At 39.9% G+C, this 26,497-nt stretch overlaps 1 protein-coding gene across 10 annotated transcripts in view; it reads left to right on the top strand.

Moving 5' to 3' along the window:
- The window catches only part of ZNF536 (zinc finger protein 536), a 403,720-nt gene that overhangs the window by 219,343 nt on the left and 157,880 nt on the right, over window positions 1–26,497 (top strand). For 9 of the 10 annotated variants that reach the window (XM_078848118.1, XM_073307805.1, XM_078848110.1 and 6 more), the window contains one exon: window positions 18,614–18,766. The exons of the other annotated variant lie outside the window; for it this stretch is intronic. In XM_078848118.1, the coding sequence (XP_078704244.1) occupies window positions 18,614–18,766 (153 nt within the window). The remainder of the gene's footprint in view (window positions 1–18,613; window positions 18,767–26,497) is intronic. 10 annotated transcript variants of the gene reach the window in all.

Below are 26,497 nucleotides of genomic sequence, written 5' to 3' on the forward strand. Positions count from 1 at the left end.
AGAAAGATAAGGCATAAAGCCTGATAGCAGAGGCTGATTATAAGTAGATATTTTCAAGGACAAGTTTCAGCCATCTTTACTCATGTTGATTTGAACCATAATTGTCCTGTGAACTCATTGAAACAAGTTAGACTTCTTGTAAAGTACAGTACTCTTCAACAAGAGCAAAGGTAGCAGAATTTAGCCCTGAGAGAGGTACAGCATGGGGGGCCATCCGTGCAGTTATTTTCATGCTGTCAATGAGCCTTAGCCAGGTTATAAAGGACTCTCCTTTAGATGTGAAAATTTGGTTCTATCAAAATTCATTTCTTGATCTCTCAGTTGAGAATACCAACAAGATTTCCTATCGGTGCCAGATGTGATAGCTTTTTGTTTATGGGGACACCTATCTACTAAGAACTAAGCTTAGATCACTCTATCATTTTATATACTGTCAACTCTCAACTAAATATCAGATGGTTAAAACATTTGATTACTACTGAGTTCTGCTTCATTTGAATCTGTGACCTATAGCGGAAAAACAAACAAACATTTGGACATATATCCAGTTTATAATTCTACTTTGACTGCTGTATTGTGAGACCTATTAGAAAGGAAATATCTGCAATAAAGTTTGACGATATACAGCATTCACATCAACAGTTTTATAAAGTATTAGAGGAATAGAGTGGTATTTAATGTAGAATCACTATGTTTTATTTAATTTATTCTAATATATGTTGCTAAAATGTAGATCATATGCTGTTTTGGATCATAATTTTGGTTCAAAAATTTGTAATAATCATAGGTGGATTATATCTGTGTCTTGTCATTAAGATGAGAAAATTTTTTTCCCTGCTATTTTTCCCTAAGGAGAAATTGAGGGAGAAGGGGCATGAGCTGTGAGTAACATTGAAACATTTACGGTATGTCTACACTGCAAGTTAGACAGCCACAGCTGGCCCATGACAGCTGACTCGGACTCGTGGGGTTTGGGCAAAGGGGCTTTTTAATTGTGATGTACATGTTCCAGGTCGGGCTGCAGCCTGAGGTCCGGGACCCTCCCATCTTGCAGGATCTTGAGCCTGGGCTCCAGCCTGAGCCTGAATGTCTACACTGAAATTAAACAGTCCCTTAGCCCGAACCCTGCGAGCCCGAATCATCTGGCCTGGGCCAGCCACTGGTTTTTAATTGCAGTGTAGACATACCCTTAGGTTTCACGCTAAGGCATGGGGTGGAAATTACCTTAACAGGATGGATATTTACATTCTAACTTGAAAAAGTTTTGGTGAAAGAGTATCCAGATTGAAAGGAGTATATTAAAAATCAGTTAGTATCTAGAGTAGATAAGTGATGCTTCAGCATAACTAAAAACCAGTCAGTTGAAAAGTTTTATGTAACAGAGGAGGAAACGCTTTATTGTTTCATGATCTAGTTCATCACCTAATGTAGTAGTATAGGCCACATCTTTGCTCTATGTTTTATTTATGGTCCTGTCTATGGCACTCATCACTGTAATCTCTGAGTGCCTAAATCTTGCTCAGTGGCATCCTCCTATCATGGTTTAAAATAAACACACAACACTAGTCTCTTGGTCTCTTGGTTAAAGGCCTCTGGCTGCAAATTTATTAATAAAATTCATTATGATAGTAATATAAAATTATTAACTGTTACCCAGTGATAAGTCCCAGCAGTCCTACTTTAATTAAAGTATGCCAGCCTGCCTATGGGCAACTCCATCCCTAGTCATCCATAGATGCTCTACTGTGAACTACAGCTCTTTGTCCCACTGTGGCCAGGAGCCCTCATAATGTACCTGTGGCCACTATAAGACTAGTACCAGTAATGTTACTGACATCGGTTTAGTCTCCCTCTCCCAATTTGTACCAGTCCTTCATATTGTCCCAAACACCCAGTATGCTGGGGTAGTCTGGCTAGTCCTAGGCAGATTTCAAATATGTCAATTGCAAGCCAGTTTGTTAAGCACCACATTCAGCTTGGACTGCCAGGCTGTTGGAGAGGGCTCCCACTCACACCCCCCGAAAAGGCATGGAAACATGTATCCCCACAAAAGCAGTGGTTGCGTTCTCAGGATTTAAATTAGTCTATGCACTGTGTGATGTTACTTCTTGTAGAGTGTCTTAATTTAGCATAGAGATGAACCAAAATTAGAACCTCAAGCCCCTTTAAATTGCAGGGGTAAATTTGGATTTAGATCAATATTTCTGAAGCCATCCTTACAGTTTTGTTTCTCGGTCAGAACCAAAACTGGAAAGGGCTTGTTTTCTACTTCCAGTTCACAGGCAGTTTTGTGGGACAGTCCAAGATGTTGAAAATGTCACAAGAATATGCCTGTCTCCTTATCTAGTATATCCAAATTGTTTATCTAGCACCTCCTCACAGTGGTACTAAGGAGTGATATACTATTGCTGCTATTGAAGATGTGGAAATCTTGCAAAGTCAGATGATCTCATGAAACTTCTGTCATTTGGTGCTGAAATTCTACAAGATGAGCTTGTGAAATTTCAGTGCCATCAGACCTGAGCCCTATCCCTGAACCCTAGACCAAATCCTTGGCATGCAATTTAACTAAATTGTGACCATTTTGACAAATATAGTATTTTCAAGTCTGTATCCTTAAATTCATGGTTATACTAGCAAACTTATTTAACTTCCATCTCTCTCCCTCTCCCCTTTGGATTCCCCTCCCCCCACTTTCCTCCCTCATACCATTGCTGGTATAAGATGGTCTCCCCTGATGCAGCTGGGTTTTACCAGTCTTTTCACAGTTCCATTCCTCAGAGCAGAAGATTAAAGGCCTTCATAGTAAAGTAGGGGGGAAGAGCTAGTGAGAAGAATTAACTGGACTCACTCTGTCTTCTCTTCTCACTAGCCATATAATAGTGGGGACAGAGATCTGTGGCAAGCAGGCCTATTGGCTCAGACACAATTAAATGGAATCATGCTGGGAGTAGGGTGACCAGACAGCAAGTGTAAAAAATCAGGACAGGAGGTGAGGGGTAATAGGAGCCCATATAAGAAAAAGACCCAAAAATCGGGATTGTCCCTATAAAGTCGGGACATCTGGTCACCCTAGCTGAGGCCAGTTTGTGCCAAATATCTGTCCTATTTTTTTCATTGCATATAATTTAATATTTGAAGTAAAACCTGACACCTCTTTCCAGAGTTTATCACCCATTCCTTCCTCACACCATTGGTTTCAAGTTGTTTGAGGGCTGTAGGAGTTGCCTATACCCCGAGATATGGACGTGAGTCTTGAAGCGGCAGGTGCTTGTCTCTTCACTTGCAAGAAAGGGTTCCTTAAGGCTACAGGTTCTAGTCTCTCACACCAAGAGATGGGTCTTTCCTGATTGCTATGTCCAAGAACTTCAGCAGCAAGCTCTGACCTTTACAGCCATGGCAGATGAGCTTGTGAGAAACTTTCAGGCAAGTTATCAATACTGTCTGCAACATCAGGCAACACTCTTATACTGGCAGCAAAGTAGGAGAGACTAAGCCCAGAGAAGAGCATGTAGAAGGTAACTTTCAAATTCAAATTCTATCTATATATGTAACTTAATTTTTCAAGATGAGATTTTTCAAGATTTAGTTCACGCTGTCAGCTGGACCCTTCTGAAAGTTAAAAAAACAATAAATGACTGAATTATTTATGAGACCAAGGTTGCTCCTGTGCTTGCAGAGTAACATTTTTTTATAAAACTTTTAGCACTGGAGTTTGAAAAAATGGGGTTATGAAAAGGCCCATGTGGCTAAGGGAGTCGGTGTTTGACCCTGTGCTGCTAGTCCTGATTAACATGTAGCTAGTGTTTGTTGTAGTTACTGAGAAACTTGGATACCTAAAGCCTCTATTCCTTCCCTTGTCCCCCCAATTAAATGACAACTACATAGCATTTGACCAGGCTGTGCAGGGGTTAAGTGAATTGGAGCACTGGTTACAAGTGAAGCAGCATCACCCTAGGAAACTTGAGGAGATCCTGTAGTAAACCTTGGGGCATGGAATCACTGTAGCCTATTGAAAGTGACAGAAGACGGTCTTATCTAGTATTGAAGAAAACAATTGTTAACTTATCAACTCCAAGAAATTAGTGTGCTGGGGGGACTGACACTTCTTGTCATTGATGTGTTGCACCAAAACTGCTAGGGCAACAGAGGTTCAAGGAATGCTGTAGTCCAAAATAAGACTGCCAAGACAGCAAGGAAACTTGAGGAAGAAACATCAGAGGTTTATTCAGAAACATCAGAGGTTTGATGAGCCTAGCCATCAAGTCCACAAATATACAAGAATAGTTGGAAATTTGCAGCTGGTGAGAACAGAGACAGGATGAGTTCTATGGAAGTGAAGACACTAATAACAGCCAGAGGGCCAGGGCACACTCTGGCTTTCATATCTACAGATGGAGACCCAAAAGGCTGCAGGGCCACATTCCAACCCAGCACGTGTAAAATAAGGCTCAGGATTTAAATAGCTCTATTTCAGCATACTGACATGCATGGCCAAAGTCCAGCTCTGACACATGCAAAATTAGTTTCAGGATTGTTCCAGCATACTGAAAGCCCATGCCTAAACCAACCAATGCCACCAGCTCAGCTGAACCAGAGGATGGCCTGTTCAAAATAGTATTCTTACTACTCATTGACAGCATACACTATAGAAGTTCAAATGATGTTCATGTATTGTCATATCAAGGTGTTGTAAGATTACTGTAGATAGACCAGCTGATATGTCACACTTTGTATTTTTATTATCCAAGTATAGCATGCTGCTATATTATTAGTGCATAGTAAGACTACTATACAAAATTAGGCTAAAGGTTCAGCTACCAATGTACCTCCTGAGTTACATAGTTAATATAAAAATGTAATAAGCCCATTTATATGGTATTAAGTTAAAAGGTATCCTAGACCCAGTATATCTACAAGATAATGTTAAAATAATGCAAAATCCCACAACGGAAATCTTTAAAGGAACCTTCTCAAAATTTGAAGGTCCCAAATTTAATCATTTTGTTTTCTTTTTAATGCATTTGACAATGTTCGTGTAATTAACACACGTGTCTTTAATTTTTATTTTCAAAAAGCCTTTTAAAAAATCAATTGACATCAGCATCTCAGAGTTGTTCGCCAGCAGCTCTTCAATAACTTCCCAGTTTGTCTGAAAAATGGAGGAGAAAAGTTGGAAGGAATCATGTTTGTGTCATATACTAACTATAATGGGTTATTTTAAACAGAAGGAAATGAGTTCCAAACTAGGCATACTAGCTTGGCAGTGGTCTTTTAATTCAAAAACAGCATTCAGATAACCTTGGAAAGTAAAAAGTAACAAAATGTAGACAATTTACTATAAGGTGTCTAAATATTGTACTACATGCCATAACATTATCCACTGTTCAGGGACTACACTAACACCTGTGCACAAAGAAGTGAGCTAAGAATGGAATGGCAGTTTGTACTTGTAATCCTATTGCTCTGGTTAGGGGAAATTAAACTCGGAGTAGGTTTTTTAGTACATTTTTGATTACATGTTTTCGTTGATATGATTTTGATTACATTTTTGTTTTCCTAACTGGGTTTACATAGAGGAGTCTGTGACATTTTTAAAGTTTTAGCTTACATGTTATTTTATTAAAATAATATGTAAACATTTTGATTACTTCAGATATGTGAACTGCTGTGCTGGATGTCACTCTATGATAAAATAATAGTGAAACTTCTGTAATAATTACTGAATCTCAGGGAATTGGCCACTCTGTATTGTTTTTTGAGCAAATTTGGCCATGTTCATGGATTTGACATGGAGACAGGAAAAATCAATAGTTTGAGCTTTTGGGTTTGTTTGAACCCAGAAATCAAAAATGAAAATAAAGTGAACCCTCATTAAGTACTACTATGGTTAATCAGGAAAAGATTTTCAAAGGCACAAAGCTTTTGAAAATCAGCAGGAGTTGGGCACCCATTTTATGCCTATGAAAACCTTCCCATCAGAGAATACAGTCATGGGCACAGAGTAGAACCTAGACAGAAAAAGAGGGGGACCACAAAAGGAATTCATACAACTGCCTGCCACCTGAACCCACCATGTTTCTTGTAGTTTACTTACCACTGACTTGGGTTCTCTATTTCATCCAAATATCTGCACCCTGTGCCACATTGATGCACATGTGCAGTTCAGTAACTAGACTCAGGTCATAATGAGGTCCATGACCCTTCCTCCTTTACCTTATTTCCAGAATACACAGAGCTACTGTGGAAAGAAATGTGGAAGAAACAAGGTGAGTATGGATCAGGGAAGGCAATATATGCATAGAATTCCAGTTGTTGTTTTAGTTGATTTGTTAATAATCTCATTTTCTCCCTCTTGAAACTGCCTCCACAGATCTTCACTTTTGGAGATTAATCAGCAGTAGCAATCCATCCCAGGAGTAGGAAATCAGGATTATTTAATTAAAGAGGGACTGTAAGGTAGCTATCCCAAATTGGGTATCTGATCTAGTCTTGGCTTCAAGAGAGCAATGCTGGGTAAAGTGTTTATCAAACTCCATGTTGCAAATCTCAGAGATGGGAATATGATGCAGACAGGCTGTAGAAGCTGCTGTCACCCTAGCGGTATGTTTTTAAGGCCATCTGGTACCTGAACACCTGCCTGAAAATAACACATCTAAAAACAAAGATGATCCATTTGGATTGCTTCTGCACTGAGTTAGATTCCCCATTAGAATTTTCTCCAAATGTAATAAACAATCTGGACGGAGTGCAGAAAGACCTTGTCCTATCCAGGCAATAATTGAGCTCCCCTTTCACATTCAGCTGGTAGATCAAAGCTGACACAGGTGAGTCAAAAATTTGGGTAAGAAAAGATAGACTGACTCACAAAAATCAGAGACTGCTTTTGACAACAACTTTGGGTGAGGATGACACATATCCTACCCTTGATTAATAATACATGCAAGGGGAATGGACTAGGAAGTCTTGGAGTTCACTTACATGTTTTACAGAGGTAACAACCAAGAAGGTAATTTTCAAGGTTTGTAAGGGTAAAGGACAATGGTGAAAATATCAAATGAAAAGTCCCAGAGAAGATTGAAAAAGCCAGATTTAAATCTCCCAGAGTGGTTAGACTTTGCACCAAAGAGTAAGAAATTGGTTCAGTGGTGGATGAGTAAAAATGGATGCTTTATGCACAGGGAGGTAATAAGGAGAAATAGACACTCAGAAATGTACTTTCAAAGAAAGACAGAAAAAAGCCAGAGCTCATCACTGAAAGTAGATACACTCACATGCAAGATAACAAACAAAAACGAGGCCCAGAGCCTGACTAGAAACCTAAATGATAAAGCATCCACTTTTTAATGCATCCACTTTTCCTGTGGAAGACTTATAGGAGTCTAATGGGATTTCATGATCATCTGGCAAATCCAAGGATTTAGCATTTGGGGGGCCTATGATCCATGCAGACAAATTAAACAAAGTGGGATCTGGATTAAAAAACAAAACAAAAAATGCCACTGAGAGAAAAGATCAGACAGAAACAGCATATTTCCTCAGCCAAAGCCTGGAGACTGGAATACCAGAACTGAACTGCTCATGAAAGAGTTGGGTGGGTCAAGTGTGCTGACTTCTGTCTCACCTTTTGAAGAATTCCAGAAAGTAGAATAAAAGGAGGGAATGCATACAAGAAGTCTTCTCCCATACTAGAGGAGAAGTAATCTGATAGAGCCCTTTGGTCTGTGTCTGGACAAGTACAGAAGTAATAGCACTGGGCAAAAGTATGCTTGGGGGCACTCAGAAATTGATCTGGTTCCTTTGAATGAAATAGCCTGCCAAATAATTTTTCCCTGGTAGATCTGATATATAGATTTCAGAGGAATATGATGAATCGCTTCCAGACAGCTGTAGAAGGAACAGATTCTTCCTTGGTATTGTATTCTGGTGGTACAGTGCAGCAGATCTGTCAGTTAGCACTGGTACTACCCAGCCCTTGGTGAACAGAAGGAAGGTCACTAGGCTTAGATGTACATCACTCAGGCTTCTACTTGCTCCTCCCTGCTACTCTGTCCTCCTTTACCTACCTCATAGTATTTGGGTAACCACCTCAATTCCCTTGTGCTTTGTAAGTGTCAGCCTGACCCTCCATTGTTAATATAGCACCATTGCTGCTGCCCCAGGCATACCCTTAATGTGGTTCTAAAGTAGCAGCAATTAATATAAACCGCAATATGTTGTTTTATAAAAAATATCTGATACGTATATAGCATCAAGCTACTGTGCTTCCAATAGCTAAAAGACTTTAACAAAAAAAGTTAAAAAGTCACATTTTGTCATCACACAGTTGGCTGGAACCCAATGCTTTGGAAGTTGAGCTACATATGGGTCAGGGAAGGAAGAAAGGGAAACAGTAGGAGTGTGAAGGAGTTAGTCTGAGAGGGGAGGGGTAGGAGAGAACAGGAAAGGAGAAGAGAGCAGGGCGAGCTGAAATCAGTGCCCATAAAACGTGACATGGATCTTCCAAAGACCCTTTTCTCTCCAAGAATGGCAGTGTTAGCAGCTCAGCTTTAAGCAAAATATGAAAACCCAATATTTTACACTCTTAGAGACATACTCTGCCCTTCCCCAACTTCTGTTGACTTCAGTGGTGAACTGCATGTAGAGATCTAAGGGCACAACTTGCCCCTTATACTTACATACATTAACTTAGTTAAAATATAATTAAATTAATATTATTTTATATACTGGATCTCTAACATGTTGTAGAAAAGTGTGGCTTGGCTACTGAAGAGGCATGGTAGTCTTATTTGAGAAATCATGTACATGTATTCAGAAACTTCATCAGGAAACCTTTTCTGCTTCATTCAGATTGTAGTTTTTATGTAAGCCAATATATCATTATTTGCAATAAATCATTAAGAGCCAGATCCAAATCCTACTGAAGCCAATGGACAATTTCCCCTTGACTTCAAAGAGAGCTGGATGTAAGATAAGGATTTTTATAATCATCTAGGCCCTGATTTTCCAAAGGGATCTCCTGCACACACTCCTTTACTCCAGTGGGACTTTGTGTAGCAGACCCCAACGTCTGCAAGATAGAGGGCTGTAGGGTTGACTTGGCTGGGACTACTGCTGCATATAAAGTTAAGCATGTATATGAATGTTTGCAGGATTGGTGCTTAGACTGTAAGCTTCTTGGGGCAGGGACTATCAGTGAGCAGAGTATCGGTGAGGAACAAAAACTAAATACTAAAAATGAACTATGCAGTTTATCAATTAGATTAATGATAGCTATGCATTTCATACAATATTTAGTTTTAATAAGTCTAAAATCATATATAACAATACTACGCTGTAATTGCTGATCATGTATCTCTTTGTTCCAGACACTTTTCTAAAAGAGTATGTATTATGTATGATGTGACCTTCAAATGTCATGAATGCATTGTGCAATAAACTGTCAATATTTGTGGTTATAAGGTACTAGATGACTTTTACAATAATTGGAACAGCTATATTAAAAGCTTGGATCACTCAGCTGGTTAAAGAGAAAGACACAGGCCAATGTTCATCTGGGACTTTCCTTCTGCCAGCTATTAAATGAAAGATATTGCAAGGTGCTTAAGATGTCTTCTTTGTTTGAAAAAGGATATGGCAAAAAAAAAGTCTCTGGGGAAAATGTTATATCTAAATAATCATTTTTCCTTTCAATATGCATAACTTTCAGGCTAAACTGAGCTCCATAAGTTAATGGCAAGTGACTAAGCTTATTTTTTTAAACATTATAACTTGTTTTCTGTCTTTTTTTTTTTTTACAGAATTCTTCAAACAAATCAGACAGCCAAAAAGATATATTTAAAAATTATTTTTGAGCAAATTATTTTTAAAAGGTTTTAAAAACTACAGACTTTTCTAAAAAATAAAATACCTACAAAAAATCTGTTGGGAATTTGTGGCTTAAAGCAGCAAAAAACCTCTATAGTTTGAAGTTGCTTATTTAAAAGTGTGGTTATGTGTAAATTACAAATAGGGTAAGAAATATAGTAACAATTGGGATGTAAGTTGCTTATCAAATATTTGCATTGCTGTAGAGTATTTATTTATACTGATGCTTAATGTAGGGCCTACAAAACCCTCCTCAGAAAGCATACTGTAGTGAAAAATACCATATTATATTAATGAATTGCATAAATGAAATCCTATGGTGTGATGTATTTTTGAACTACGGGCTATGAAAACAAAAATTTCAGCTACTCAGAATACCAGTAAACATGTCTGCTGCCTTCAGAGTCAGTAGTTGTTACTTTACCAGTTACTGACAAATTGCTTAGAACATTTTCGACTCCCTTTCCCTCATGCATGAGATACCACCTAGATAGCTCATTCCAGCCTGAGGTATTGGCTATGATAGGCTTATGATCACTTGAGGTGTCTTGTGACTTTTCCCTCTCATGAATAGGCCTCAATATTTTAGCTCACCAGTTTGAATTTTCAGTTTGAATTTTCAAAACTAGTGTACCTACTAGTGCACTCATTGATAATGCATATATAGTAGCTGTAAGTGCCTTACATTTGCCCATTCAAAGGACTAACAGGGAAGTCTGATGTCACAAGTAGTATACTTTTTATTTACTGGTTGAACCTTTGGTATAGTCTTCATTCCTAATAATACAAACAGAATTTGGCTGTTGCTTTCTCCCGGGCCTCCTTTCCAGTTCTTCTCTAAAATAGCTCTCTGTTTAAACAAATTCTTTGCCAATTCATATTAACGCATAACAGTTTAAGATTACTATATATGGTCATTATAAAACCTAAATCATTGATGTAACAATAGAGGCATCAAGTTGTCACTGACCTAAAGCTACCAGAGACCAAAATACAATTACTTTTTCAGTAATATTAGAATCCTTCATGTTAAGGCATGAAGCTCACTAACAAAAAGTTCAAGCATTTGTGATGATTATAGAAGTTTAGTTTCAAAATATAAGTACTGGTCCAGATTGTACTCTCCGTCATACTTGTGCAGCTTTATTGAAGTCAGTTGGGTTGCACAGATATAACTGAGAGCAGAACTGTGTCCACTGCACGTAAAATGGAAAAAAAAAGTTTGTTATATTCCTCCAAGGTTTATATATTTTGTAATTTTGAAAATGATTTGAGCTAACTCCAAAGTATAGACAGAATAAGAAAATGATGCTTTCCTAGAAATTGAATATTCTGTGGTATTTCTCAAGGTGCGAGATGGTTAAAGTGCAGGCAGACCTGCAAGCAAAAACAGCGGTGGCAGGTTTTTAGCATCTACTAAATTGCTTCTTCACCTCAGATTCACAATATAGTATCTCCTGTTCAGAGAGCTAAACACATACTGTGTGGATCAGACTGGGTAGTTTTATAGATATTTTAAAAATAACAGTGATCCTAACGCTTCATTTTGTGCCATATTTCATTAACTTCTACAGGCAGTTCTAAAAAACTGCAAGTATTTTAAATTTCAGAAATATATGAAAACATGGGATTATGTGCAGCTTTTAAAGATTTTGACCATATTTTCAAAGGGACCTCCAATACAGTCTGAAAAATGTGTGAGTGCAAATGCATACTTGAGTGTGATTGATTACCTTTCCCATGAGATTACCTATTTGTGGCTAATTTGGCAATCCTTGTGTCACCAAGACTCCAACTGCCTTCAGTGGGAGTTTAGCCTACAAAAGGACTGCAATTTAGCTCCTTCGTACATGAAGTGCCTCTTTGTGTATATGCAAGTACAGGGTTTCACACAGCAAACAAATACATTTTTAAATTTTACAGGGTACATTTGTAGAGACTCCTTTGACAATTTGGGTGCTAGGGTGGGTGAAGTAAATCCTACCTACCTAACTCATATATGTTTTTATTTTTAGAAAATTAGTGCATTCTTTCTAGTCATATTTATTGAAACACTACATAAAGTAGGCTACACAGCACTGATTTTGAGATCTTGAGGAAAATGTACACAATTTTCAAAGAAATCTTGCTTGAGTGATTATCCATACGGATTCCACTTCTGGTGCAGATGACCCCATGCATGTGAAAGAGGTTTCTTTTTGGCCATCAGTGTGCACTAGTACCTCCGCCCTGGATGTCCTCACATCCTATGGACATAACAGGCAAAGCGGGTCCAGTCATCTTAACTTCCTTCTTCATGCCTGTGGCAGTGACAGAACTCCTACAGTGTCTCCCTGTAGGAGTGTAGACATAGCCTAGTGACTTGTCCAAGGTCAGGCAACAAAGAACTGAACCTGGGTCTCCTCTGTCCCAGGCTAGTGTTACAATTATTGGGCCATCGTTTGTCTCTCGTGTCTCTGTCTCAGTGCATACCCCTAGCTGAAACACAGCTCATAGCTCAGATTGGCTGGTCACTGAGTCATCACAGGGCCACCTGAGACTGTGATCCACACTTCCTTCAGAACCAGCTCCTCAGTACTGATGCTTTAGGTACCAATAAGCTCTGTTCTTGCAACTCTGACATTGACCTCCATGGTGCAGATGTTTCCTGCACCAACTTTCCCAGTACCAAAGACATTTATCACACAGTCATAGTCAGCCCTGCTCTCTCCTCATCTGCTGTTCTACACTACTCTGCTAGAAGTGCTACTGCCTCAATACCACTTACTAATACCACCTTGGTACTGATGAGCTCTTCTGTTTAGGTTGCGGGTGTGGTTTGAGAGTGCCCTAGGACACTAGACAGGGAGCCCCCTGCCACCTCTGGAAGAATTATATGGTTTTCTTCCTCCTCTTCCAAGAATAGAAGGGAGATGTCCCCCACCATACACTTCCCTTTCCCTCTTATGAGCCATATTGGTCTGATACAGAATCACTCTTACAAACACAGATCTCAGGAATTTCATGGGGAACATGTACTTTGGTTTCCATCCCGTTGGCCTCCAGCCCCTACAATGTTCAGTCTTGATCATTTTGGGGTTCTTGTAGTATGCAACCAGTTAGGAAATCTTCCTGCTCTCTCCCCGACGAATCATCATAAGTCTTCTCAAGAGGTTCAGGGGATACAGTGTCATAGTCTGCACCAGCATGGGGCATGACAGCAAGAAATATGATGGGAGGTCAGTTGATTCCAACAGCAATATCTTCCTCCTTACCCAATGAGGAAGTCTTCCTTTCTACTCCTAGTCAGCTGGATAGTTCTAGGATCTTCCCAGACCTCTTACAGGGCATGGCTGACACCTTATAATTCCCAGTGAAGGTAATGCAAGAAAAAGCTCACAAACTACTAGAGGTTCTGCACTCCTCCATGCCTGTCAGTGAGGGGTTGTTGCAACACCAGCATCATTGGTACCCCCTGTCCAATAAGGCTGAGAGGCATTGCCAAGTTCCTTTTAAGGGATTTGAATATTTCTACATCCACTCAGTCCTGGGCTTAAATGTGGCAGTGGTGCAAAAAAGTCCAAAGATTGATAGAAAGACTTGGTAGAAAGACCTAGTACACCACTAGCCTCCAGATGTGCATTTCGAATGATCAGATGCTTCTGTCAAAAACATCTGAACTGGGTCATGTTGTCACAGTTCATAGAGAAGATTCCATGGGAACATAGGGAGGAGCTAAAATCTCAAGTGTCTGAAGGACAAATAGAAGACTGAATATCACTGCAGGCTGCTCTAGACACATCTGAGATGGCAGAATGTTCAATGGCTGCTTCCATTGTGATGCACAGGACTTCATGGCTTCATTCTTGTGGAATTCTCAAGTTGTTCCAAATGACCATTGAGAGCATCCCATTGGAAGGTTATGAACTATTTAATTCATGAACAGATGAAGCCCTGCATTCATTTAAAGGTTTTGAGAGCTGCTCTTCACTCCTTGAGTGCATACACTCCAGCCATAAGGAGTAAGCAGGCCAAAACTTAAAGCCTCAGCAGACAGAGGCCCTCTACCTCTTATTACTATAACACACAAAGACAGGTGGAACCATTGAGAAAGAAACAGCACTTCAAACACAGGTAGCCCTCTGCCTCATCCTCTTCTGCTTCACACTTACCTTTAATGGGTTTAATGCCATTTTTGAGAGCCAATCAGAACCATCTGAGGATTATACCCCATTTCCCCTGCTTTTGCCAACCACCATTTTTATTTTTAGGAGGCCTGGACCCAGATCTCCTTGGATCAGTGGGTCCTGGAAAGTATAAAAAGGGACGTTCCATCCAATTCCAGTCCCTTCCTCCTCCCCCACCCTCTTTCCCTGTCCTATTTTAGGGTCCCCTCTCACAAGATACTGGTAAAATAGGAGGTAGATTCCCTTCTGCAACTCAGAGTAATGGAAGAGATGCCCATGTAATTCAGAGGCATGGGGATCTACTCCCATTACTCTTTTAATCCCAAAGGAAAAGGAGGACTGGCATCTGATTCTAGACTTGAGATGCCTCAACAGATTCATCCATCATTTCAAGTTATTCAAGCTCTGGCCTCAGTTATGCCCTTATTAGATCCTCAAGATTGATTCACTGGTCTCTGCCTTCAGAATGCTATTCCCGTCTGTCCATACATCCAGCACACAGAAAATACCTTAGATTCATAGTACGAGACTCTTACTACCAATGTAGGGTCCTGCCCTTGGGTCTCTCCATGGCACCTAAAATATTCACTCATTGCCTACTTGTCATCACAACCCATTTAAGAAGATATGGCATTCAGGTATACCCATACCTGGATGACTGCTGATCTGGGGGAAATCTCCCCAGCCGGTGACCAGGTTGATTCTAATGGTATTAGGCTCTTTACCACAGTGGCGCTCAAACTAGAGAAAAAGCCTCACTTTCGGTAACCCAAAGTATAGAATTCATACATGCTTTTACCCAGCTCTATTCCATAGTTGAGGCTTCAAAATCAGATGCCTACTTGTTAGAGCTGTCCTGCAACCCTTGTTTAAATAGGACTCCTAGCACCCTACTGGCCAACTATGAGGTGATTATTAGTGGAAGTGGAGTCCATCTGGACAATCACTCAAAGAAGAAAGAATGCTTATTTACTCTGCAGTAACTGGTTTTTTGAGACATGTTGTCCACATGGATTTCATAACCTGCCCTCCTTCCCCACTTCTATGGAGTCCTATAGCTACAGGATTCTGAATTGGCAAAGGAACTGAGGGAAGGTTGGGTCCTCTCTGCCCTTTATGTCCTTGAGTGGAAGATATCCATGACACAGGCATGGCCCCAATAGACAGTCCTAGTCAAAAAAATCGGATCTTATGTGCATGGGGGACATGCACACCAGAAGTGGAATTCATGTGGACACCACATCATGAAAAACCGCCGTTATTGTAAGTACCATTTTTTTCCCTCTTTTTTTTTTTTTCTGGCCTTGGAATTGATCAGCTAACAGACACTTTTTTTTTCACCATATCTGATTAAATCACAAGTGGAATAGATTTGGTAAAACTAATCCTAGTTCCTATATGTCCATAGTGAAACTTTCCCAGAGATTGCTGGCACAGCTCAGTACAGCTGGCAAGTTTCCCACCAGTGAAATAGTTTGGGAATGGGTGGGGGAATATTGCAAGTCAGTGTTGCTGAGCCCTGTGGAGAAGCTTTACCTGTGCCTATATCAATTATTGTTAGCTTAGTTTTACTGCTGTAGCCCCCCACATATTTATGACTATAGTTCTCTTATCTTACAGATTTCGTATTCTTTTTTGCAGTTCATACATGTAAGCTAATTTTTTCTTAACCCTCTATTGGTTGTTTTAAGCCAATGAATGTAATTTATCAGCTATCAAATCAAATGGAACTTAAGAACATGCTTTTAATTAGCATCTGTATAAGTGCTTTGATGAATGGGAATGGTTTGCTGACTCAGGTCCTCGTGAGAGGAGAGATGTGAGGATAGGGTCTGAGAGGGACAGACAGCAACCATGAACATACATTTTCATTGACTGAAGGAAAAAGATGTAATTCAGGTAGCAGTAGCCTCCAGCACTTTGGTGGGATCTGTAAGCAGAGAATTCAAAAGAGAAACCCTCAACACAGCTTTAAAGTCTTAGGAATGTGTTCACTGTGGGAAGAAAATGTTCTTATAGGTAAGGCCCTGTTGGAGTAAAGCCTTTAGCACTATCTACTGTATGTCTGCTTAAATTAAAGGAAACTCTTTAGACCACCCACATCTTTCTCTGCTTCATTGTTGTTTTCAGTTTGCTTTTTCAGGGGGATTAGTGCTAGAGTAAACTCCATAGCTTCACAGCCTCAAAAAATTCAGTTCAGTGTAAAGTGAAAATTAGACTCTTAAATCTGCAAAGTGAGCTGTTTATCTTACAAATTTATTCTTTTTTATTGGGCCACACATATTCTAGATAGAAAGATAAAAGGGAAATGGATAACAGACCATCATTTACAGTGACATATAGCAAAACATAACTAGTACTCTTATTCTGTAAATTTATCCTGAGTGGCTTGTTAACTTTATCTATATATTTATCTATAGTGTTTATTGATCAATTGAGAGTTTTTCTTTTCATTGTCTTCATACATACCGTATTTTGCACTTCACAATCTCAGAAATGCTTTTCTCTAAAGCAGTTTTGGACCTTATCATATAAAACTCTTTTGTTGAACACGCTGTACAAACAAACAGTGGAAAATCAGAATTCCTTGGGCAATTCAGAAATATAGGTTTACACCTATCTATGTGTGCCTTGATCTTAAAAGACAGCATATACTCTGAATTATGTTACATTTAAATACTTGTGAATAATTCAAAATGACAGTTATTGGCCTTCTACTTAAATATTGTGTTTTAACTCTGCAGTATTTCAAGTAGAACTAAGAACTTTCAGAGACTATAGTCAGGCATGTATTTGTTTTAGAAAGCTATCCTTTTTCACCTTTTAAAAAGTGACCATAACAAGGCCGAGTGCAAGTATATGGCAAAGCGTATTCCTGGTGTCTTTTTTTTTTTTTACAGATATTTTAGCCATAGAAATATTTGTATTTCCATAAGGAAACTATTCTTCTATTTAATATGGTACAGAGGAAAACTAGCTGGGAGTTTAGAACTTTAGATTTCTGTTATCTAATTATTAGTTTTTTATACTGTTTGTAGTTTTGTTAGGTAAGGGCATTTTGTTGTTGCTATTAAAAATATGACTCTTAAGGCTTTTCTGGATTCACAAGTTCACACATAGCTCTAGCTGTTCTGTCAGTCTCACTCTCGTGTTTTCATCCTCCCCAACCCTCATCAAAATAGTGACAGTGTCCATTATATGGTATTTGCTTAAAATTTCTACTGTTGCCTTGTTCAGTAATGCAGTGTTGCGGTCTGTACTACTGAATGAATGTTTTTCTTAAGCCAAGTGTTAAATACTTTTTGTTATGTCCTATCATTTCTGTGTAAAAGACAACTCCATGTAAATTACATTCCATCTTCTAATAGCTTTGGTTACATAACAAAAAGCTGAGGATGGAATAATTTTAATCAATACTTTATGGTGAAAATTCTCAAGGCTGTGCACAAAGATTTAACTGTATGTTTCCTGTTAATATCAATGGGAGTTACACAACTTAACCTGTGCATCAGTACAAAAGCAGAGAAAGTTTCACAACTCTGAAAATGTACCCCTGTGTATTCTGCCCCTGTGGTGTAACAATATTGTAATTCCATTTCAAAATTTCTACATTTGCCATCCTACTTTCTCTGCTTTTGTACTGATGAATGTATGTCATATATTACTTGGGAAATCTTCATAAATACAAAGTAAAATTTGAGATATAAGTTTGGTTTTAATAATCACCTTTTAAAAATACCCTGCCTTTTTTGTAACGTTCATGTCAGTCTTATGCCTAAACTGTAACTCACTTTGTTCATATCCTGCTTGAAGCATATTCCCAATAGCCATATTGTTCAAAATGCATGAGAAAATAATATCTTTTTTTAATTAGAAGATTTAAATGGTGTCATATTAGACACAGAAGCTATTGCAGTAAGATGTACAGTGTGTGTGCAGCCATATATGAAAATGTAGAGGAGAGCGGAAGAGAAAGTTCCCCTCACCTGGCCTGCGTTTTCATTGGCTTTCCCTGACATTAAGCCAGTCAGCAGGCCTTGTGCAGCCTAACTCCAGTGATGGAACACTGTGTTAGAAAGGTGCCATTATCTGTTCCAATTTGCATGCAGAAAGGGAGGCAATGTCACTTCTGCAGCCTTCCCCAGTACCATCACAACTGTACTGTTGTTCTTTTTAATTTTTAATATACTTAATTCAAACTTTTTCACAATAAAATGCTCAGCTTTTCAATAATAATTATAAATTAACAAAACAACTTTTTGAAACTTTTTTGGGAAAAAAAATAATAGGAACTAAGCAAAAGAAGAAATCAAACCAGCTGCTGACACAGCTGTTTCCTTTCTTGTATAATTCAGTTCAATATAAAGGTACCATATGCTGTTTAAAGTGATGTTAGGAAAGATGAAATAATTTAAGAGAATAACAAGAAAATACATGAATTGTCAGCATTCTGTCAGATATAAAGAATGAAGTAGACAGGTGTAGTATTGACATGTTTAACTTTGTGTTGTGTTAGCAGTTTCAGCGAGAACAACTTCTGACATGTGCTGAAGTGATGTGAGAACATTTCTGTGTTTCAGACATTGGAGAAGAAGCTGGGAGATCTGTAGGAATCCAGCAGCCAGCTTTACTGAGAGACAGGAGCCTTGGTTCTGCCATGAAAGACTGTCCATATTGTGGAAAAACTTTCAGAACGTCACACCACTTAAAAGTTCATTTGAGAATACATACAGGTGAGAGGTGCAGGGAAATTTGGGTGTTCTATACCATAAGGTAACAGACTGGGGTTGTCAAGATGTTGCAATAAATGTATGGATGGAGTTGTAATTTCCAGTATAGAATGGTACTCGGAGTCTGTTGACAAAGATATATGGCAACATTCCTAAATAAAAAATACAAGGAATGGTTAGATGGGGGGGAAAGGCCACTTTAACAGAATCATCCTATTCCAATTACGGAGTCTCTATGGTTTTGCGCTGTTATTATTTTTGTTCAATTTATTCTTAATATCATAAAATCATAGATATACACAAATATACTCATTTTAACCTCTTCCTCTGTACATGAACACTTTAGCTCCTTCAGTTTTATTAAATATGGGTATAGCTTATCATTTTAATATTAGAATCTTGCCAAAGTCCCTTTCCATGTGTCAGAGGCTGGGTTTCAGAGCCCAAGCTCCAGCCTGAGTGGGAACATCTACACTGCCATTTTTAGCTCTGTAACACAAGCCAAGTCTGTAGACCTGGGCTCTGAGACTTGCCGCCATGTTTTTTTTTGAGAGAGAGCCCCACAGCCCAAGTCTGTAGACCAGGCTCTGAGGTTTTATTGCCGTGTGGAAGTACCCTATGATGCTTTTTTGTCCCGTATGCCTGTATGGGATAGTATATTCTGAGTTCTTCAGGCCTACAGTAACTCTGGGAGACTCTGCAAGGTGGGAAAAGGAGGATTGAGGCCTCCCAAAAGTTAAGTATATTTGTCACATGACATGGGTGGCAGGGACTCGTTTCTCTCTCCTCCTCTGGAAGCCATGCATGGGGGGTTATTGCAGGGCTTTTGTGGATAGTAACTACTTAGGACTGTGTAGGCTGCATGTGGATAGGTCCAAAGTTGAGACTGGCATGGGCGGTCAGGAGCTCATTTATTATTTACCCACATACAGTCACTTCCGCTACTCATTGGCAGGTGTGGTTCTTTCCTTCCTATTCAGCAGGATAGCCTATAGGGTAATTTGAATGGCTAAAATGTGTGGTCATCCAGGATTTTTGCTGCCAGTAACACCCCAGTTATTTTAGAATGCATGGAGCCAATGGTGTATACACTTCTACAGTTCATAGACACAATGAACAGGATTAGGAAATACTTTCCAGCTGTCTCTCTTGAGTTTATTATCTTTGTCATTTTTTCATTCTACAGGGTATGTTTTTTTCATATGCAAATGCTATTTGTGTACCCAAATCAATCATTTAGGTGTCTAACCTGTTTGCATGCAAACATGTAATTCTGGAGCGCACAAACTTGACACTGCATTATTGGGTATGCAAGTGGACAGGCTGCTTTTGAAAATATGACTGGAAGGGCTGAAAATCAGCAAAAACAGGAAATTGAAAGGAACAGATGGAGCTTATGTCTTATCTCTTCTCCTTGTGTCTTTGAATTGTGGTACAATGGTTGACTATATAGAGGCTGCTTTTAAGGTCACTTTGAAAATTTGGCTTTAACATTGTTTAATTCATATAGAAAATAAACACTTTAGGATTGTTTCTTTACTACTTGTTTACAGTTTGTACCATTCCTAACACAATGGAACACTGATCCCTTCATTCACTACTATAATAAAAGTAAATAAATAGTAATTACATTATTTTAAAGGAGTCTTGTAAGCATAAGTTTTAAACTATTTTAACCCTTTCTAATGGAAGATTTATAGAGAAAATATTTTAAAATAACCTGACTGCCGTCCTTTTTCCTTCCTCTACCAACAACTTATTAAAATTAAGTTGTCATTCTGTTTTGTTGTTTTAAAAATGACACTGATTATGCATTCAGTATTTGTGGCTCAGAATTCATGGACAATAAGTGAATTACAATGGAAATATTCCATAAAAATTGTGCTTTAAAATTTACTTACAAAATCAAAACAAAAAGATAAACCTTCATGTAAATAAAGAAATGAAAATGATTTGGGGAAACATCATATAGACCATGCAAACAATGTTTGCAATTTATTTAAAAAAGCATAATAATATTAAAATAGATAAAGATCAATTTCTACTGAACTAAGAACAAAGTATTTCTAAAATTATGAGAAGAGTATGTTTAAATGGAACAGTGCATGTTACATATTATAAATAGTCATAATAAACATTATAAAATGGCAAATTACAAGAGTTATTAAACCAAAATTAAGTTGTTATGCAGTAAATGGAAATGATGTAATAGATACCAATTATTAAGCAGATATTATATTGGTGGTTTTATACTTGTCTGTGACTGTATTTTGTCAGTTTCCTGCATTTTATATCACACTCTGTCTTTATTATATGTCAGGATCTTATAACTGACTGATAAAAAACCCACTTCACTGTATTTCTCCACTACATTAACTCAATTACTGCTCTTGTTCTCCTGGCACCTGCTTGTCAGAAATGAGCTTAAGCAATTTAGAAAAAGTTAGGTTCCTTCCAATGTGTGGGTGTTTGGAGGCACAGAGGTAGAATGACTTGGTGTCCCAGCCAACACCAACTCATAGTGTGACTACATTGCATTGTAAACCCGGGCTCGGGCTCAAGCATGACCCCCCTTCTGTCTACATACTAATCTGTCTGATTCAGGCCTGTGCCCAAGCCCCAGGAACCCGCAGGAGTGGAGTGTTCAAGCCTGGGTCCTACAGGGTTTGGGGCCCAAACCCCATTAGTTTGTAGTGTGGACACAGTTTGGGCCCAGACCCGCTGGCCTTAGGCCCTGAATATCTGTTCGGTGATGCCCTACAATCTCGTAGGTCAGTGCTCTTTGTCCTCTCTGTCCCAAGAGTAGCCAGTCAGCTCCCAAGAAATGGAAGCAACGCCCCCTTGTTCAAGTACAATAGCTTGGCATTTAAGCTTTGCATTTTATTCTGACTACTGAGCTGCAAACACACTGAACCGTCTCCTGTGTTTGCAATGGATACCAACCAGAGGAAGTCCTTTGCCAATTGTGCTGCTTCGTGGGCATGGGAGCACAGCCAGATTTTGGTGAATTTCTGATGCAAGGCAAGCAAAAAGTCTGATGATCATGTGTGCCAGGAAATAGTGAAGAAGATGGCAGTGTTGGGAATTCACTGGACCGGTGACCAATGTTGGGAGAAGACTAAGCAGTTCAAAACCAACTATCAGAAAGCCAGGGATGAGAACCACATCTTTGGGAACTCGCTGTCATCCTGCCTCTTTTACGAGGAGTTTGACCAAGCGCTGGGTAATGCACTGAACACTGACCCACAGCAGCCTGATCAGCCAAGATGGTGACTGTCTCACCTCTGAATCTAGAACAGGACTGGAGGGGATCCAGCAGGTGCCGGAAGAGGCTACCAAAATGATTCTGGTGCTGAGACTGGTCCCTGAGGAGGCTTTGCTGTTGGAGCAGCTGCAGAAAATCCTGGGTCCCTACTTGGAGGAGCTTTTCAGTGCCTCCCCTCCTGTCCCCAGAATTGCAATCCACCATGGAACCTGAACAGAAACTGAAGAAGCAGAAGTCACCTTTGCGCCTGGTAAGTGTCTGGCTCCATTTTTGTTTTTATGAACATAGAAATGGGAGGGATTTCCAGTTTATGAACCAATGCAAACGTTATTACCAGTCATGGGTAGCAGCATGTATTTGTTAATGGCAGATTGCACACCAACAGCTTAGCGTTCCTCCCATCCGTCCCCACCACCACCACCTTATAGAATTCAGAATGGAGAATACGAAGTGCAAACAGTGAAACAAGCATTTAAAAAGTTTTAATAGAAACGTACACATTCTTGCTACAACATGCCAGGGTATGAAAAATGTGAACTTTATATTGCCTTCCGTATTACTACGCCACTCCATATCAGCCTAAAGGTTTAACAAGCCACCTGTAATCAATGTCCTGTAGGAGGGAAGGGTGAAATTTACATGTATATTAACAAGTGTAGTCCATTTAAGCTAATGTAGTCCCTATAGCCCATGGGTGACTAAATCATTTGTCCAAAATACAGGTGGGGGGTTGTATTCAGTCTAGAAATGTGCCGAGGGGTAATGGAGTTCTTGGCAAGTCCGTATTAGTGTATGTGTTTGCATGCAGTCATAACAGGCTATATTCAAAGCTGTTGGGAGGCAGTAATCCATGCAGATGTAACACCGACAGACCCCGGTCATCGAACCTGGGACCTCTGGAGCTTAGTGCATGAGCTGTTACCGCATGAGCTAAAAACCAAATGGCTCTTAATTAAGGCTGTAGAGCAGACTCACTTCATCTTTCTCTTTAAGTGATTTCAATGCCACTAGATGAGACAGAACACCACACCCAGAAGATGTGTGGGTTACACACACACTAACAGAGCATCCTGTTGATTGCCTCATGATTTTTAACCCAGCCCCAGGTGCTGATAGCGGCAAACTTTTCCCATAGCAGGAACTCCAGATAGATAGTCACATTTTGGGGAAGGGTATATTTTGGGGTGCCACATGGGTAGCTGTCCAGCCCACTCGTAGATGTGCTCTTCAGTCACCATAAGTTTGAAAACTTATGTGGCATACATGACTGGCTTGCCACCAGCAGCTTGGAATAAAATGTCTCTTTGCCATTCTGGAACCACAAGAATTGTTATGTCCTCCAAAATATGGAATGTCTGAAATGATAGAGAGGGCTTGTGTAGTACGCCATGGTACACCCACTCCTCAAAGTGGTCTGCAATTTCTAAAGTAAACCAATTGTGATTTTTACCTTACCATTCCCTGTGCCCTCTTTTCATTGCTGTGAAGCTGGTTGTGTCCACAGAGCTTCTGATGTCTGAAGCTTATGGGATCTCACAAAGTATCATCTTTTGGCCGTCAAATTCCACAAGGATTTTTCCTGTTCTCATGCCCTGAGTCATCTGTGAATTACTGAGACAATAATGTTCTCTTTTATGTCTGCTTGCAGGTCCCTCAACTGGCCTTTGTACCTCAGCAGCTCAGACACATTGCAGCGGAAGCCCAGGTCTCCGTAGCATCATGGACTGGTCAAAGAGGAAGATTTTCTGTGATGAGCTTATGTTTGACATTCTGGACAGGGTCAAAAAGCAAGTGCAATACCACAGAGAGGACGATTCATGGCAAATAGAAAGGCAAGATGAAAAGAACAGGCAGGCTATAGAGCTGGAGGAGAGAATTGCTACCATGTGCTACAGACCCAGGAACACTTTGGACAATTCCATGGTTGGGTGGCCCATGCAACCAGGCTTTAACAGCAGCTGGACAGGGCAAATCTACCCCCTGCAATCTTCTACTCCAGTTCAGGGCTCCCTTTCTCCCAGCATACTTCTGCCCCCATGCTGTCCCTCTCTCCCTTGCAAGCCTCCACATCCATGCAGTGATGTCAAGTTCATGCTAAATGCACAAGAAAGGGAAAGGAGAACATGCCAGAGGACACAGATTTAAGAGATTGTTTTGATGGTACTGGCTCAATGTTTGCACTTTGCACTGTTTGGTTTATGCACTTTATTACTGGTTTTGCTGTGGGTTTATTACTGAGTTTTGATGTTCTAATGGCAGCTGGGCTGCCTGAAATGCTATAATATTGTGGGTTTTTTTGTAGTACATCCATGTTCACAAATGAAGGTTTTCATTTAATTAAGAAAGTTTATTGCCATCACTACATCATACAATGTGCATTTGAAGAATAAAGATAAACCCACAGTAAGGCACAATAGAGAACTTGCATCCAGACACAATTTCTGAGTACATCTAAGTACAACAATCCATAATGTAAATGCTCAGCCCCACTTTCATAAACAGCCATTTCATCCATAAGAAAATTTCATATCAACGCCCACATTCACTGCATACAGTGACAGTACCCTCCCCTTCATTGTGTGATGTGACAGTACCTCAGTGCTATGATGTGTGTACTATAAGCATTGCTGTACAAAAACATCTCTAAGCTATCTATTCTCCATCTTCCATCGCCTGTGCAAGTCCATAATATGGGAGCACAGAGCACCCCTGATTTTTGTTGCCAGGGTGCATCCTGTTCAAGCTGTGATAGATGCACTTCCTGGCTGAGTGTAGTAGTCAGCAATCCATTACTGTCATAGATTCATTCGGGGCAAATGGCTCACTTTTGGCTTCACAAAGATCATGAAGACAACAGCAAGACACACTACTGCAGACAGCACTGATGACACAGACATCCAAACATCTGTAAACAGCACCAGCAGGATTTCAGTCTGCCAAGCGCACAGTCAACTGCCATTCTGTACCTGCTGAGTGTGTAACTGAACCATCTTTTGCCAGGCCCTCTGAAATCAAGATATGGTCTCATAAGCCAAGGCAAAAGGGGTTACACAGAGTCCCCCAGGATAACAGTGGGGATAGTAACTCCATTTATGACAATGTCATTTGGTGGGAATTGTGTCCCAGCCTGTCCATGAATGTAGATTTCTGACCGTCCGAAAACCCTGGCATCATGAACATTTCCAGTGCAGCTCACGTTGGCATCCATAAATCAGCCTCTTTGGTCTACAAGGTTCTGCATAATAATGAAGAAGTACCCTTTGTGATTTATGTACTCATATGCTCCTTAAGGAGGGCAAACTAGGGGCATCTGAATCCCATCAAGGGCCCTGGCACAGTTTAGAAACCCCATTCTCTTAAAACAGGCAGTTACTTCAGGGCTATTGTTTATGCCCATCGCCTTTGACTAAATCATACTCCCTATTGCCTCAGAAGCCTCTGCCACCATTTTACTCACAGTTGACTTTCTAGCACCAAATTGGTTAGTGATGGATCTGTCGCAGAATGAGGTAGCCAGCTTCCAGATAGTTATAGCAACCTGCTTCTGGACTTTTCTAGCCACCCTCATGCCACAGAGACTGTTGCATCATGATGCTGGAGGGTTGGGGCAAGGTGCTCATAAAGCTATAAAAGGTAACTGATGTATTGCAGAAAAAAGTACACAGCTTCACTGGGCAGGCTCGGTTGAATCCCAACATCTTAATGCAGAGATTAGTTCTTCTCCGGCTGACTGAACAATATTCAGTCAGGAAGGAGTTTTAAAGGGAGCATGTCACATCGATATTTGGCTGCCCCGTGAGAGGAAGAAGAATTCTCTCCTCCCCACCCCCTCCCCACCACTTGCCGCCACCCTCCCAAAGTAACTGGAGAAAGGCGGTTTCTTAGAGTAACTCCAGTGATGATGGAGGAAGGGGCCTTAATGCAGAGATAGCTCCTTTAAATCAGAAGATCAGATCAGAAGGGGTGGGTGTGTGCAGATGATCCCCTGTATCATTTCTAGGTTATTTGTTTATGTTAGCCTGTCTAATTGGGGAGAGGGCCCTTAGTTTCTTGCTTCCACAGAACTATTTGCTTTAGTGCAGTAGAGAGGACTTTACTGCATGCTTGATCCCTGCAGCCTGATCAGCTGGTCAGACAATCCCAAGAAAAGGGAATTGTTCCCTAAGGAAGTGGAGAGTTCATTTGCTTCTGTTCTACCCTCACAGCTTCTTACTGAAGAGGTTTTTGTTGGTTTGGGGTTACTGCTTTCTATAGCAGCTTGACCATTCTGTTAGATAGGTCATCCTTGCTGCAGAACATCTATCTTCTGAGCTTGCATGATTCAGAAGTCTGTGGATATTTTGTGCTTGGTAAGAATACCGCCATGGTCAGATGTGACGCTCACAAACATATTGTTTATAAAAGCTAAGTGGTATAAGAATGGAATCACACAGCTGCAAACGCATTGCAGCTAATTCTGATCTTCATTT

Source organism: Lepidochelys kempii, chromosome 12 (assembly GCF_965140285.1).
Source record: "Lepidochelys kempii isolate rLepKem1 chromosome 12, rLepKem1.hap1, whole genome shotgun sequence".
Classification (NCBI taxonomy): domain Eukaryota; kingdom Metazoa; phylum Chordata; order Testudines; family Cheloniidae; genus Lepidochelys; species Lepidochelys kempii.